Below are 17,200 nucleotides of genomic sequence, written 5' to 3' on the forward strand. Positions count from 1 at the left end.
TATCACTATCTATCCCTCCCCAGACCCTGCATTGGCGGGAGCCTCGTGCACTAGGCTCTGTTTGGAAAAATAGCGATACTCTTTACTAATAACATTAGGTTCTGTTTGGATAAGCTTTTGCTTTTGAACTTAAGTCTGTAGAAAACAAAAATGAGCCAAAAAGTATTTTGGACATTTGGTTAAGAATTGCTTTTAAAAACATAACAATAAAGCCAAAACACTTTTGAGCCCTGAAGCACAAAGCCTAAAATTGAGGCTGTGTTGTGAAGCCTATCCAAACACTATCTTAACTTTCCTCTCAAAACATGTTAGATCATCATCTAAAAGAATATATCATTTAAAATCTATTATTTTCAATATTTTAAACACAAAAGTTTAATAGAGCAATTGCATGTCAACCAATTATTAGCATCTAATGAACTGGGGGAGTCCTTAAGGGATGAATATGGAACAATTTTAGCTTTGTTTTCTGGTCCTATAGGTATTGGAACCTCTGTCAATGCTGAACTGACTGCATCCTTGCAAGGTTTGGAATTGGCAAGAACACTAAATTGGAGCAATGTGCTACTGGAAAGTGACTCAAGAGTGGTAATGAGCTGGATGAAGCAGTAGGACAAGAACAATGCCAGTCAATAGACATTTAGAGGAAATCAAGAGATTAAAAAGGGGAGAGGGCTTTAATTTCAATTGGGAACTAATGTGAGTGGGGTAAGGAATGGAGAGTTTTGAGTGTCATAAGGCTGAATGGAGGACTTTTTTGTTCATGTTTCATGGTAGAAAGGAGGTGGAGTGGGTTCTGGAGTCTGAAGCCAAGTTAAATAGGGGTTGTGACTTACATTTAAGCTGGTTGTTTCCAGCATGCAGGACTTATTGAAGAAGGTAAGAGGAGAAAGACGAATCTTTCAGAGTGATTAGGGATGCCTGCGGTAAATTCTTGAACGCTGATGAAAGCAATGGGACATGGGAGAAAATTAACATTGTGAGAATCCTGGTGGAGGTTGAGGAGGTCTTTTCCATTCCAAACTATTTAGTTCTGGCTTTTGCAGGTGAAGAGTATGGTCTAAGGATTTTTATTGAGGGAGAGGACCATTGTTTTTAGAGTGTTTGACGAGAGGAGAGAAGGAAGGATGAGAAGATGAAGTTGGAGTTTCAAGTTGAAGAGGGGACGATGAAGCATTGTTTGAATGAGGAAGACGATGGAAGGGAAGATTCAATAGGCAAAGTGGTAATTTTGGATGGGTATGAGGATTTAAATGAGAGGCATGTAGATGAAGTTGGTAAGGAGAGTATGAAAAGGCGCATCTTAGAGGGGTGGAAGTTTAAGTGAGTCACTTGAAGCGTGTAGGTGCAAAAATTAAAGGCTCACAAAGAAATAAGCGCCAAGGTTATGCTATTTAAGAGGAGGAGAAAGATTTTCACAAGCTTTAAACCGGCAAGGCGGAGGAATGGGTCTGGCTCATCATAAATTTGACGGGTCTGGAAGAAAAAGTTTGAGCCTAAAGAACAAGGAGAGTCGAGTTGATGAGGAGCATCAACGTCTTGCGTGCAATGAGGCTAAGTTCGATAACGTTGGGAGTTTGGAGAGGGAGCAAACAAAGCTTAACCAGCTAAAAGGTAAGTTTATTTGTTTTGGTTCTTTTGTGGTTGAGATCCCTGCTGATCCGCCTCAAGTGGGGCGGCTGGTTTCATCTGACTGGAAAGCTGCTAGTTTCGAGGGAGATGGGGGAAGAAAGGAGGCTAGATCAGAGGAAGGTGAGGAAGAAGGAGTAAGGGGGGAAGAAGGAAAGGAGGGAGGGAGCTCGGAGGAGGTGAAACTAAGAGGTTGGAAGCAAGTAGTCACTTTGAGGAAGCAAGAACAAAAGAAGAGAGTGGTGAACTAGAAGCTCAAGAAGAGTGTTTCTGATATGAAGTCCCAATTGGAAAATTTGGATTAGATTTAGGCCGAAGTAGGATCTTTGAGATCAAGGAAAGGGATGAGTTAGCACTAGAGACAGTGAAGAAAGCAAAAGAATCAAGCAAATTCCATCTTGTTCATGTGTCAAAAGTGTTATCATGTTTGAAAGATGGATTAGTTGGTGCTGGTACTACTGATAAATTTAAGAAAGTCTATGAGAAAAGAGGCCCAAAGGGTAAAGGTTCGAAGATGAATAGTGCTGAGATCTGGGGAACCAAAGGTCAAGGGTCAGTAGGGGTTGAGTTGTAGTGGATGTTGGCTTCTGAAGAAGATTTGGAGCCGAGGTCAGAGTTTGAGGAAAAGGAGCAAGGGGGTGTTTAGGATAGTTAGAAGAACTTATTTGTGTCATCATGAACTGGTGCGAGTGAAAGGGGGGGGGGGGGGGGCGAGTGGAGATTGAATTTTTGGTTGATAGGGATGTAAAGGTGGGCAAGAGCTTAGGTCTGTTTTTTGGGGCAGAGAGTGGTTTGCTAGAAGGGCTTTTGAAACACTTGAAACAAACAAGAAGGAAAAGAGCTTGAAGATACTTGAGAGGCCATGTTTTAAATTTTAACCTATTTTTTGGATCAATTACTGAATTAATTTCATTAAAGAAAGTTAGGGAAGTACAAAGAAAGGGAGATATAAACTCTCTTAACTCACCCAAGCAAAAAACAAAATTACAACATAGCCCAAAATACATGATTTCTTCCCACCCCTTGTTTGGCCAGTCTGTCAGCAAAGCAGTTGACATCTCTTTTTACTCAATTCAGACTAACTTCTGTTGGAATAATGTTAAAGTAACTTAGTTGCAGTTGTTAGGGCCTGTTTGGCTAATTAAAGTGTTTTTTATTTCTGTTATGTTTGTTATTGTACTCAAGGGCACAAGGGTCTTTTCCCTTGTTATTTCTGTCGCCCTATATATAGTAAAATAAACACTGGCGCCGCCAGTACTGTTACATTGCAAACCTCCTCTCTTCTCTTCTCTTCTCTCCTCTTCCACCTATCTCTGGCCGGCTACAATGTCAAGATGGTATCAGAGCGGGAATGCTGATTAAAAGAGAGTAGATTGATCAACACTACTGTCAAGAGAAGATCGATCAACCCAAATAATAGATCGAACAGACTAGCAGAAAGGAAATCTGATTATGGACTACAAAATAGCTATGACTGGTACAGTTCTCCCTATTTTTTCTCTTCTTTACTCTCCTTGGTCATGTACCGAGTGAAAACCCTATGAATCTGGGGCGGCTGAATGCTGTCGAACCTGTGTAACCTTAGTTTTCTTGGATCGTGTGATCCTGTTCATGTGTTAAGACAACTGTAGGTCAATGCTGACTTGTCTTCTCAATGGTTTGAGTTGACTATAAGTAAGAAGGATCTCTCCTGCTGATTAGTGGCTATTAGCCATTCTGGAATTCTGGTAGGTGGGGACTGATAAAACTATACAGGTTTGAAACTGCCGAATATTACCTCAGTTTTGTCCAGAATTTGGTATTGTTTGTGCTCAATCTGGTTGGTAAACCCGAGTGTGTGGGTGTGAACTGAGTGGAGCATTGCTTTGTGGAGTAAGGAGGGGTCCTAAGTCCGGTGTGTGGGACTGATTAACTGCTTGACCATGTCGACTGAGAATTCTGCTACTTCAGAGATCTCAGGGAGCCACAATGGAGTGAGTGGGGGAATGGATATGAGCTTTCCCATGGCTGTCATTCCCTTTGATGGTCTGAATTACCTTGAGTGGTCTAGGGGGATAAAACTCTACATCACTGCTAGGGGGCGAATAGGATACATCAATGGGAGAGTAAAGGAACCGAAGTATGGAAGTGCTGAGCATGATAGGTGGAACCAAGAGGACAGTATGGTGATGTCTTGGCTCTTGGTTTCAATGCTGCCACAAGTAAGGAAGACTTTTATGTGGGCTAAAACTACTTGTGAGATATGGGAACAAGCGAAGTCCACTTATTTAGAACAGAGACACTATGCCAAGATATATCAACTACAAGCTGAATCTTCTACTTGCAAGCAGGGGGAGAGGAGTCTCTTGATGTACTGTTCTGATTTGACATCAATATGGAAAGAACTTGATCACTATCAGAATGTGAATTGGAAGTGTGATGAAGATGCAAAGGTCTATAAGTCACTTGTATCACAGCAACGCGTGTTTGCCTTTCTCCTAGGGCTGAATCCGTCATACGAGTCCATCAGGGTACAGATCTTGGGTAGTAAAGACTTGCCATCAGTCCAGGAGGTGTATGCCTTGGTGCAGTAAGAAGAAAGCAAAAGAAGTGTGATGAATGGTGTAGAAGGGGAGTCAGTTGCCCTAGCAGTCCGGGGAAATTCAGATACAAATGTCGGAGGTGGCTTTAAAAGGGGTGACACTCAGAAAAAAACAGAAGATAAAAGCAAGCTTTGGTGCATTCACTGCCAGAAGACACGACACACTAAAGATACATGCTGGGATCTCCATGGAAAACCTAAATGGGCACAGGATTTGGGTAAGAAGTCAGCACCGAATCAGGGCAAGAAACCAGGCCAGCAGAATCAAAAAAGGTATAACTCAGCTAATCTGGCATCGATAGAGACTAGTCCTTCCATAACTCAGGAGAGACATCCCGGTTCTGACCCTAAGGAAGATATTATCAACTCCTTCCGTGAACATTTGGAATTGTATGGTAGGACTCTCCGCCAGGTGGATTCTGGGCCTATTCCTTCTACTTCATTTGCGTCTACATCAGGTAATGCCACAGCCTTCCATGTGTCATCTCATACTACTGATTCACCTTGGATTATTGATCCGGAGCCTCAAATCACATGACCGGTAAGTCAAATTTGTTCCAGACATATAACCTTCTCTCTGGGAGAGATAAGGTAAGACTGGCTGATGGTTCTTTTTCTACCATAGCTGGCCGAGGTACCATATCTCTTCCACTTGGCCTTACTCTTCCTAATGTCCTGCATGTTCCGAAATTACCTATTAATTTATTGTCCATTAGTAGTATTACTCACTCTTTGAACTGCTCAGTCACCTTTTTTCCGTCTTCATGTGTGTTTCAGGATTTGACCTCGGGGAAGACAATTGGTAGAGGAAGCATGGTGGATGGTCTCTACGTGTTGGAGAATAATATTGGTCTAGTGGCGACTGAGTCCACAAGTTCGTCGAGTGAGAGTCAGGCTTATTTATGGTATAGTCATTTAGGTCATCTTTCTTTTGAGTCGTTAAAAGTTATGTTCCCAAAGTTGTTTGAGTCCTTGTCAGTTATAGTGTCAAACTTGTTAGTTGAGTAAGCATTGTAGAAGTTCTTTACCTTTAAGAAATAAAAGATCTGAATTTCCATTTCATATTGTTTATTCTGATGTTTGGGGCCCTATTACTCTATCTACTGCGGTTGGCTATAAGTATTTTGTTACTTTGATTGATTATTATTCTCGATACACTTGGGTTTACCCTATGCGATCTCGAGATGAAGTGCCACAAATTGTGAAAGATTTTCAACGCATGGTGTTCACTCTGTTAGGTGAACTGGGTTTCGCAGTAAGCAATCCTACGTCACTCTACTATGACAATAAAGCTGCCATCAATATTGCTGCTAATCCAGTTCTACATGATAGGACGAAACACATTGAAGTGGACAAGCATTTTATCAGAGAGAAACTTGAAAGTGGAGAAGTGTGCACACCATATGTCAACTCGGAAGAGCAACTTGCAGATATCTTCACCAAAGGTCTTCATCATGTGCGGCACAAAGATTTGTGTGACAAGTTGGGCATAATTGACATCTTTGCTCCAACTTGAGGGGGAGTGTTGGAATAATGTTAAAATAACTTAGTTGCAGTTGTTAGGGCCTGTTTGGCTAATTAAAGTGTTTTTTATTTCATTTTTTTATTTCTGTTATGTCTGTTATTGTACTCAGGGGCACAAGGGTCTTTTCCCTTGTTATTTCTGTCGCCCTATATATAGTAAAATAAACACTGGCGCCGCCAGTACTGTTACATTGCAAACCTCCTCTCCTCTCTTCTCTTCTCCTCTCTCCTCTTCCACCTATTTTTGGCCGGCTACACTGTCAAGAACTTCCATTCCTTGTGTCAGCCACTTAAAACTTTTTTTTCTCATTAATGTAGTCCCACCACCCCATCTCCTCTTTCTGAAGCAAACGTATAACCAACTTAGAATCCCCTTCAATTTTCAGTTTTGAGATGTTCAATTCCTTGGCTTTATGAACTCCTTCCATAACAGTTAAAATTTCAGCCCTCAAAGAATCTCCTGCACCTATAGGACTAGAATATAAAACAATTATTTTGCGTTCCTCATTTCTGAAAACTCCTCCTATGCTTTGGGGACCTGGATTTCCTTCACTACTACCATCAATGTTGAACTTAATAAATCCACTGACTGGGGGAGACCAAGAAGGCTTAATGACAGCCTTCAAAGGAGCAGAATCCGCCACTTCCAGATTCTCATCAGATCTGCAGTAGAAACACCCTCAAATAATTTTAAGGTTTTCATCTAGCCAGTGGACCACTCTAATGGTGATGGCTTCAATTCGGGCTTCCCAACTCCTCTCTTTTTCTGCAAATGTTCTCTGGTTCCTCTCTTCCCACATTGGTCAACAAACTGTTGCTCTCATACACCTCCATAAAATTCTTCCCCTCTTCTTCTGCCAACTAACGGAGGTAGGGCCAAATAGGCTTTGTACTTTTAGCCTGGGGGGGGGGGGGTCCACCTACACAAATTGAGGATACGAAGGAATAGGAGGTTAATAAGTGATGGGAAGACTCACCAATGCCTTACAAAGGTGACACCAGTGAGGAGATAATCACCAATTAGGTCTTTTCCTTTGAAGCAGGTCATGTGTGTTAATTCTTTCAACCACTCAACAGAGCTGCACATTCCACTACTTCATTTTGTTGTAAATTAAGACCCACAAACTGCACTTGGCCAGATTTATCTTCAACCCTGAAATCTGTTCCACTACCTCTAAGATTCTCCTAAGAACTCTCACATCCTATGGCCCTTTAAACTCCACCATGATAATCATGTTACAAACAGCATATACGAGGCAATTTGTTGTTATCTTCCTACTCTGAAGCCTTTTAGAAATATTTCTCTTATTGGCCCTCTTTAGTGATTTGCTAAACATCACTATCAAAATGAACCACATAGAGGATAATGGATCTCCTTGTCTCAATCCACTTGTTGCCTAATATAATTTCTTTTGGGGTTTCATTTTTGAGAAGTGAGATGTTAGTCGTCCTTAGGCACCCAATCATCCTCCTAATCCATCTATGTCATAGTGTTTTTAAAAGAGCAAGGGCCCTTTTGCACTCAAGGCTCAAGGCAAGGTGCATGCCTTTTTGAAGTGAGGTGCATAAACATAATATTAATTAAAACATACTTAAATTTATAATACTAAATGTTTTAAAAAGCCTATTAGCTCAAATTAAAATGCATAAATATAACACATAAAACATATGCAAATTGAAGATGTAAAAATAAAATTATACATAACACATAAAACATATTCAAGCACTTGAAACTTTTAAGCTTTTTATTTCTTGTCCAATTGTATTACTCTAATTCTATGAGCTGCTTTTTATTGATCCCCTTAGGGCAAGCCCAAATAAGTCCATACTATGGTCTTACTTTTAAATTCTTAATCCCTACTTAAAAAGTTTGGTTTTATAATTTAGTTTTAGTTCCTTATTTTTAAAAAATGAATGAAATAAACAATATATTAGCAAAGTTGGGGTTCTTGATTGGGGGCCCAGGGGTAGAGCCCCCAGCCCAGCTACAGTAGTACAAAAAGCACCAAATGTAATGAAGGCACAATCTTGGATTAAGGCGCAAGTCGCACCAGGTGTATGCCTTTCTAAAGTGGCTGTGCCTGGGCCTAGGTGAGGCACAGGCCTTGAAATGTAATTTGCCTATGAGCCTAGGCATGCCTTGGGTGCACTTTTTCAATCACTGCTATGACCAAGGCCCATCTTTCTCATTACTCCTCTTAGATACTCCCTATCAACATGACTTTTACACCTTTTCTGTAAATAAAATTTGTACACAAAACCTTTCTTCCCCTAAAATCCCCAACTGCTTCATTTGCTATCAAAATTTCATCTAGAATCTAGCAATTTGGTGAGCTAAAATGCATCAACCATCCATTATTTTTGTTTATTTATTTTTTTATCTAATTTTGTTCCTTATGTCTTATTTCTTATAGTATGGCTCAAGGAGGCTTGCTTTTATTTTATTTTTTGGTTACAGGTTTAACTTTGGCACCACTGGTTATGAAAGTAGATCCAAATCTAAATGTCATTTTAACAGCTTGTTTGACTGTTTATGTTGGTTGCTATTGGTCAGTCAAGCCGACACCACCATCAGTAAGTATGACCATTAATAAGATTGAAGTATCTTTTGAGAAAATAGTGTTATACATCAATAAAAAAAGGAAAATAATGATATACCAAGACAACTAGATTGGCATGTTATGCTCAGTTTCAAACCCATGTTTGTTGAGTTTAGATCCCTTAAAAGCTTATACAACAGTATAATTTTGCATCTTATGAGGTTATCATAAAGTTGTCACCACATTGCCTTTCTTGAAGACTCTTCCATTGTGAGAGGGTCTGGGTCTGAGATTTTTTTTTGATCAATAACTGAAATTCATTAATAAATCAGAAAAATGGAGGATACATATAAGAAGAAGATAAACTCTTTACTCCCCTGGATAGAAGCCATAAGATGGTTTATAGCCAAAAAATTAGTGTGTTTATTCCCATCCCTTGTTCAGCTAAAGAATCAACCATGGAGTTGACATCCCTCTTAACCCATTTCAGCTTGACATCCATTCCTTGTGTCAAGTGTCTAAATTTCTGTTTTGCATTCATCTAAGCCCACCATCCCCTCTCCTCTTTTTGAAGCCAGCCAATAACCTGCTTAGAATCCCCTTCAATTAACACCTTAGTAAGGCTAAGCTCTGTGGCTCTCTTAGCTCCTTCCACCACAGCAAGGATTTCCCTTCTTAATGAATCCCCAACCAATGGGCATCTATAAAAGTTTGGGATCAGTTCTTGTTGGATAAGTGTAGATCGTTTATTCGTTTGTTTTTTTATATTGTTCTTTTCTTGTCTACAGTTAAACATGATTGCATTTTTATCTGACACCACTTATTCATGCAGGAGACAATGTCACATGAACATGCTATGCGCTTTCCCTTAGTTGGTAGCGCAATGCTCTTATCACTGTTCTTACTGTTCAAGTTCCTATCAAAAGACTTGGTTAATGCTGTGTTGACATGCTACTTCTTTGTACTTGGGATCATTGCACTTTCGTATGTTCTTCCTACATGGGCATGCTAGTATATATTTTTCTATTGATATGAGTTACATGTGACTAATAATTTGTTGTTGTCTTCATTTTCTAATTTGTGCTCTTTTTTCCTATCTTCAGTGCAACATTACTACCTGCTATTAGGCGTTTTCTTCCAAGAAATTGGAATGAGGATTCTATTAGGTTGCATCTTCCCTATTTTCGTTGTATGTGATCTCCTTCCTTTTCCCTTTGTTCTTGCAAATGCTTATTTTGACTTATTCCTATTAGTTATTAAATTATTTCTGGGTGTTTTTGTGTATGATTTCATGCACTAAGGTGCATCTGTTAGTGATCTCATGTGCTTATGCTGAACAAAAAAGTTCTTTTATTTTTTCTTTTTCATTTTTTTAAGATAGACATGGAAACAAGGTTTAAACATTGGTTTAAATGTAAATGATGAAACCTTTGTTTTCTTCCCCTCTCCCCCTCCCCTCCACTAAACTAGTAATAAGGAAAAGAAGCCATTTAACTAGTGATAAAAAAGAAGGGCTGTTTATCCTTTGAAAGGTGGAAGAATACTTTAAGTACTGTATTTCGCAACATGTTAATGCACTCTGCGCATAATTGTATTTTTTGTTCTTCTACTTATCCATTGATAGGTGGACATCTGATTATATCTTTACTATGCAGAATGATGTTTATCTTTGTGCCTTTCTTACACAGCTGTGGAGGTTGAGTTCACGAGATCTCAGATTGTTGCTGCAATCCCAGGATCTTTTTTCTGTGCATGGTATGCTAAAGAGAAGCATTGGCTAGCCAACAATATATTGGGATTAGCATTCTCCATTCAGGTCTGGTTATGCTCTTAATAAAATAATTGTTCATAAATTCTGTTTTCATGCTGTTTTGTATTCTGAAGTAGATAGCCAAGGCTATCTATCATTCTAAAGTACTCTTGTACACATCATTTTTTTATCTTAATGAATATAGTGTTTATTACTGATCATAAAAAAATGTTTCCATGCTGTTAATGAATAATTGGGATTGCATTTTGAGTTATTGCCGAAGAGAGAAAAACCATTGTTGATTGATCACTTTGAATTGTTAATGAACCGAGGTTAGAAATTCAAACTTCATGGGGTTTTAGGATAAAATTGATTTCATGGTTTCTTTTGGGTCTATACTTGTTTTGCATTATCATTATTCTGTTTGATGCATAAGTTAATAAGGTAACTTATCACTGGCAATGTTAATATACATTCTCTAGTAAGTAAGCCCAATTGGTGATGTTAGCCATGCTTTATAATAGTGTTAGACAATTCCATGGAATGAACTAGCTTTTTGTATAGGAAAAGCGGCAGGTATGGGACAGATAAAGTTAGAAGTGCCCTTAGAGGAACATTTTAGTAGTTTTAATAGGGGTTTCTAGAAGAAAAAAAGTTGTCTACTTATTGTGGCATATCTGGAAAAATAGAATGAAAAAGTATTTGACAATAAGAAACTTGACCCACCGCAGATTATTGAATGGGCTAGAAAAGCTTTGATGGAGTACACAAACAGTTAGTAGAGCCACAACAATTGGCCAAAAGGAAAAGAAACGGGCCTGGACAAAGTCGACACAAAATATTGCTGCTGCTAAGATAAACATTGATGCATCTATGAAAGGGATGGGCCATACAAATTTGGCTATATTTTGAGGGGTTCTAAGGCAAAATCATAGAAGCAAGAACAGTGAGTTTCGGAATCACTTAAGTCAACATGGCTGAAATGTGGGCTGCATGGAGGTCCAACACATGGCACCCCAGAAGGCATTTACTGAAGTCGAAGTTTGGATTGAGAGGGATTTGGAGATAACTATAGAGTGTCTTAGGAACAACTACCTACCACCATGGTGGTGTAAAATCTTAACTACAGATGGCCAAAAAGTTGCAATACTGTTATCATTGGAAATTCACTACAACTCTACAAGCATAGTAAGAGAGAAGAAAATGAAGCTGTCGACTAGTTAGCCAACTAACCAGTCCGAATGTACTGGCTCACCACACTAATTGATGAGGCCAAGAAAAGAAGAAAAAGAAAAAAAAGAAAAAAAAAAGAGAAAAAAGTGAATGTATTCTGTTTTGCGTGTTTTTGTAGTAGGACCCCAAATTTTTTTTTGGGTAGCTTTGTTGACACTTTGGTACCAGGGGTATTTTTGTGATTTATAATTTAGATTTTGGTTAGGGGCAGTTGGGTGCACATCTGTTGGGTTTTGGTCTCTTGGGTCTTTTTGTAACAAAAGTTTTCTTTTGGGGGGTTCATTGAAGTTAGCTTTGTTCTAAAGGAATTGCTTGTGAGGGAAAAATTCCAGGGGCTTATGTGTAAATATTTTAATTGACTTCTCCAGCAAACCATTGGGTCTTATAAAAGAGAAGGGGGTTTTTTCTGTAGGGGCTTTTTTGATTATTTCTCTCTTGTTTGAGTTGTGGCTCAGCCCCAACTAGGGTTTTCAAGTATTGGGAGCTTGGGTTGTAGCGGCGCATTGCAGATACCTTCTTCTTCCCCCTCTAGCTTAGAGGCTACACAACCCATTCTTTTCTGTTGCTAAATTAAAAGTGGGTTTTGCTAAAATGGCAGTGCTGGGTGCTAGCTTTAGGATAAAGCAGCAGCTAGCATGGTGCTTGCTTTATAAAACAGAGTTGGGTTTCTACTGCCGTGGAGGTTGTATTGGTCTTAAGAGAGGTTTCAGACACAGAAAGAAACACATGTACTTTGAGTAGAAAGAAAGACGGAGAAGGAAGAGAGGGGAAACGTGTGAATCATGCAAAGAGAAAGAAAGAAACGTGTCTCTCATGTAATAATACGCATCGTACATGCAGACATATTTCAATTTCTTAAAGGTCTAAAGTTGGCCGAATAATGCAATTGTAAAATTTCATACTATGAAGTGTGAGCACGTGGAGATCTACAGTAAGATTCCATTTTGCAAAAGGGGAAAGCACCCCTTTCGCTTTAATATATATATAAGATTTGTTTGTCTTCCTCTTCTTCCTTTTCATTCTCCCTCTGCCTTTTAGAAAAAAGCAGCAGAGTATTCAATAAGTCTCGAGCTTCCAGGGCACAACATCTCTTTGTTCTCTCCCTTCCCCCCGAAAAGCAAATAAACCTTCCAATCTGCTTGTGCCATGTGTGCTCCACAAAACCCTACCTGCCTTGTCTTCAACCTCAGCTTCCGATGCCACCCAAAGTTTCCACCATCTCCCTTCTGCGAAGAAGTCGATCGTACGGGGAATCCTATCAGGTTTAGTGCTTGCTAGCATGAAGGTCAGCAGTGCAAACATCTTCCACTACTCCATTACACGCACCTGCTAACTTATTGAAGACCTGATCCATCCACAAGTTAAAAGGTGGACCAAAAATCTTCGAGATCACAATCCCTCCAGGTACTGAAATTTCATTGCAAGAAGGTGTTCAGTTTGCCACCGTCACTGAACCTTCTGAAGTGTCAAAAATCATGAGCTTTGCCTTTGAATTTCCAATATCCAGAACTGCTTTACTGTCATTGAAAGAAATAATCACACCCCAATCCGCATTTGGAATTCTAATCATAACATCGTTAAGAATCCTCTTCTTGCTGTTCACCGTCAACATTTTGCTCCAATCTTCCTTACCTCCTCTCATAGTGAACTTTGGGACGCTATCAGCTCCTTCAATTGTTGCCTCTTGAATTCCTTTATGTTCCTCTGACTCCTGAAACTTCTTCTCCACCCCCAAACCTTTTAACTTTTGTTTTTTCAGGCAGCATGTTTCCTCAATACTCCTGCAGCACCTCAGCAAACTGCAACCCATCCCTGTCTTTCTTCCTTCCGGCAAACAGATAGTTTGATCTATCCTCATAAAACATCCTTTATTATTGACTATTTTCTCAATTGAGAAGAACTTCCTTTCCTTTCTCAACTCACTCCTCTAGCCAGGTCTGGTCTCCATACGGCTTGTTCCCTCGACAAATCCTTTAATCCAACCTGTAATGACTTTGGACATGAAAACTGTGGACCTCCCTTCCTCTTCTAACATCAAAACCTATCCCTCCTTAGATTCCTCTACCAGAAAGCTCTTCTTCTTCACCGCAAATATTTTCCTCCAAATCATCTTCCCCTCCAAATCAACTAGATAGAACTTTCAAGGTTGATAAAATAATTGACCTGGGAAAAATACCTGAGAGGGAAGTCAGGTTAGGCATAAGAATTTGTAGCTTTTTTCTTTTTTCACTCTCGTTTTCTTTTAGTTGGAGGTGATGGATTTTCTATAAGTTTCTTTGGTAGATTGGAGGCTGGTTGAAGAGGAGTTGTATAATGAAGAGGGGGTAAGAGGGGGAGGGGAGATCTGAACGAAGGGAAGGTGATAATAGGGCTAAGAACTTGGAGAAGGGGAGGATGAAGCAGGTAGAGCTTTCTAGATTGATAAAGTGGTTGACCTAGAAAAGTTAGTTAAGAGGGAAGGCGGAAGTGGTAAGGCATTTTTCTTCATTGGAGAGATAGCAAATTTTCTATAAAATTCTTCAGTGCATTGCAAGAGAAGGAAAAGCAGCAGAGTCCAGTAGGTCAAAGGGAAGTTTGAGACCATGGTATTGACTTTAGAAGGCATTATGGATGAGGCTGGGCATTGAAGTTGGGTTTGAAAGAGTAGGCCTGCTGCTGTAGTTACAGGATGCTTGAGTTTGGTGGAGAATGACAATCAGTCCAGCATAATTCAGATTGAACAAAAGTATCAATCAGTGTAATAAATCTGTTTCAGGTGAGACTAGAAGAAAAAGTGAAGAAAAAGAGAGAACAGATTGTGAGGCTCAATGTGAGACCCTGTTATGTTTTATTACTGCTGAAAAAATAAGGCAAATAACATCTCTTCCTTAGTAGTTAGGCTGTATCACTAATAAGAGCCAATGAAGAATAAAATAGGCCCATGACTCATTTAATATCACCCGAAGACTGCTACCAAATAAAAAATAAGAAAGAATCAGCCGCAAATAAGAAAAAAAAGAAATCTAAATAAATTTATCAAAAAAAAAAAAAAAAGAAATCAAAACAAACTAATTCATTCTTTTCTATAAGTCCAATCCAGGGTGGTGGTGGTGGAGCTTCTAAGGATGTTCTCAAACTTTTAAGTTGGGCCTGGGGGTTGTTCAAGGAAAGGGACATTCAAGTAGTGGGAGAGGAGCTAATTTGTATTTGATTGGGGGATTCTAGGGTCTTTGTTATCATACTTTGAAGTGCCAGATGATTTGTAGTGTCTTCGAGTTCTTAGTGGTTAACATGTGGAGATTGTTGAGTAAAAGAAGAAGAAGAAGTAGAAGAAGAGAGAAGAGGCTGCAGACTTAAGGCCTCAAAAGAACTGCTTCATGTGAGTGAAGCATTTGTATTTATACTTTACTGGTCGTACAACACAAGAGGTCTACAAAATTACAAAAATAGCCCTGTGAGCACTAAATCTGCGTACAGTACATATAATACACCTGTCAACACTCCCCCTCAAGTTGGGGCGTAGATATCAATCATGCCCAACTTGTCACAGAGACCTTGGTGTCTGGAATGGTTTAGCCCTTTTGTAAAGATGTCTGCTAGTTGGTCTTCAGAGCTGATGTAGGGAGTGCATTACTTCGCCTGTGATGATTTTCTCTCTGATAAAGTGCTTGTCAACTTCAATGTGCTTTGTTCTATCATGTAGTACCGGGTTGGTAGTGATGCTTATAGCTGCCTTGTTGTCATAGAGTAGAGTCATGGGTTTATCTATTGGAAAACCCAACTCTCCCAATAGATTCTTTATCCACATACCTTCGACTACTCCGTGTGCCATTGCACGGTACTCAGCTTCAGCACTGTATCTAGCTACCACGATTTGCTTCTTATTTCTCCAAGTAACAAGGTTCCATCCTATAAAGGTGCAGTAACCACTAGTAGACCTTCTGTCACTTTGAGATCCAGCCCAATCCGCATCTGTGTAAATTTCAACTCTCAAATGTCCATGTTTCTGGAATAATAAGCCAACACCCGGGAACTTCTTAAGATACCGCAGTATTCTCTCCGTTGCTTCAAGATGAGTGGACCTAGGTGCATGCATGAACTGGCCGAGGACACCAACAACATATGCTATGTCTGGACGAGTCATAGAGAGGTACGACAATCTCCCTACAAGCCTCTGAAATTGCTTCACATCCTTAAGAGGTTCACCTTGGCTGTCACTTAACTTATGGTTGGGGTCAATGGGAGAGTCACCTGGTTTAACCTCAATCTTTCCAGTGTCCTTAAGCAAGTCAACCTCAATTCCAAGGAAGTATTTGGCAGGTCTAGATCTTTCACTTTGAACTGAGTGGCAAGGAAGCCCTTCAAACTTTGAATTTCATCCTTCCAGTCACCAGTAACAATTATGTCATCCACATATACTATTAGGGCAGCCATTTTACCTTCTACCCTTTTTACAAACAGTGTGTGATCTGACTGACATTGCTTGTATCTCCTCTGCTGAACTGCATTATGAAATCTGCTAAACCAAGCTCTTGGTGATTGCTTAAGCCCATATAAAGACTTCTTTAACTTGCACACTTTCTGTTCACTTCCTTGAGCCAAAAAACCGGGGGAAAAAATATAAACTTCCTCTTCAAGGTCACCATTCAAGAAGGCATTCTTGATGTCGAGCTGATGTAGATCCCAATTCAGATTGGCAGTAAGAGAGAAAAGTACTCCAATAGAGTTCATTTTGGCAACAGGGGCAAAGGTTTCTACATAATCAATTCCATATACTTGAGTAAAACCCTTTGCCACTAAATGAGCTTTATACCTCTCCATAGTTCCATCAGCCCCATGCTTAACAGTGAACACCCATTTACATCCAACTGGATCCTTTCCCTTAGGGAGATCAACAAGTTCCCACGTGCCATTCTTATGAAGAGCATCAATTTCTTCCTTCATGGCATTTGTCCATTCTGGTACTGAGAGAACTTCTGCCACATTCTTGGAAATAGGGATACTGCCAATGGAGGTAAGGAACGTACGAAATGAAGGTGAGATGTTCTCATAGGAAACAAAGTTGGAAATGGGGTGTTTAGTGGTGCACAACCTAACACCTTTCCTGTGGGCAATAGGAAGGTCAAGATCATTAGCAACAGGGAGGTCATGACCATCATTGGGAGTCAAGTTACCTGAGTGAGTATGATCTTCCCCCGAGGAGTTTGATGGCACTTGAGGTACAACTTCTGGATTCTCCACAACTCTTGAACTTGGTTGGCCTTTACGACGACGAGAAAAAACACGGAAAGGTGGAGGATCGGGAGAGAAGGATTAGGAAGAGGAGGAAGCTGAACCAGTTTCTCCTCATGCCTAGACTCCCCCTAAGGAGAAACAGGAAAGAAGGGCTCATCTTCAAAGAAGGTAATATCCATGGAGACATAGAATCTCCGAGAAACAGGATTAAAGCAACGATACCCTTTCTGAGAGATGAGTAGGCAAGAAATATGCACGGGATAGCACAAGAGTCCAATTTCCCCCCAGGTGGGAGATAGGTTTTGGACAAAGCACCGACAACCAAAAACACGAGGAGGGATAGAAAGAAGAGGGGCCTTAGGAAAGAGAAGCTGATGTGGGGCTTTGTACTCTAACCAATGAAAGGGCATTCCGTTAATGAGGTATGTAGAACAAAGGACAACCTCAAGCCAAAATTGTTTGGGAACATTCATGTGGAGTAGTAAACCTCGTGCCACTTCAAGGAGGTGTTGGTTCTTCTGTTCAGCCACACCATTTTGTCGTGGCGTACGGGCACAAGAGCTCCGATGAAGAGAGCCATGTGAAGCAAAGAACTTCGTGAGGTCACTATGAAAAAACTCTTTTGCATTGTCTGACTGAAATATTTGAATCTCGGTCTGAAATTGGGTGAAGACCATCCGCTGAAAATCTTGGATAATTTTTGGTACTTCCTCACGGGTTCGCATTGGA

General features: G+C 40.0%; 1 protein-coding gene and 1 long non-coding RNA gene across 12 annotated transcripts in view; both read left to right on the top strand.

The window, feature by feature from the left end:
* The first annotated feature begins 603 nt into the window (after positions 1-603).
* Positions 604-17,200, top strand: part of LOC148871786 (signal peptide peptidase 1-like) — a 112,142-nt gene continuing 95,545 nt past the window's right edge. For 5 of the 11 annotated variants that reach the window (XR_016107502.1, XR_016107503.1, XM_088971173.1 and 2 more), the window contains exons 1-5: positions 611-1,614; positions 8,193-8,308; positions 9,107-9,258; positions 9,378-9,463; positions 9,963-10,090. Coding sequence is in view for 9 of the 11 variants with exons in the window: in XM_088971173.1 (XP_088827299.1) it covers positions 1,446-1,614; positions 8,193-8,308; positions 9,107-9,258; positions 9,378-9,463; positions 9,963-10,090 (651 nt within the window). In the remaining 2 variants the exon portion in view is untranslated. Of the gene's footprint in view, positions 1,615-8,192; positions 8,309-9,106; positions 9,259-9,377; positions 9,464-9,962; positions 10,091-17,200 lie in introns of all 11 variants that reach the window. The other 6 variants (XM_088971167.1, XM_088971168.1, XM_088971169.1 and 3 more) reach the window with 6 other exon arrangements.
* On the top strand, positions 1,622-5,271 carry LOC148871787 (uncharacterized). Its single transcript, XR_016107504.1, has 2 exons — positions 1,622-4,751; positions 4,988-5,271. It is a non-coding gene; the product is annotated as an uncharacterized LOC148871787 (long non-coding RNA).

This window comes from Nelumbo lutea, chromosome 2 (genome assembly GCF_056320005.1).
Source record: "Nelumbo lutea isolate HS-2025 chromosome 2, American lotus-T2T, whole genome shotgun sequence".
NCBI classification, from domain to species: Eukaryota; Viridiplantae; Streptophyta; class Magnoliopsida; order Proteales; family Nelumbonaceae; genus Nelumbo; species Nelumbo lutea.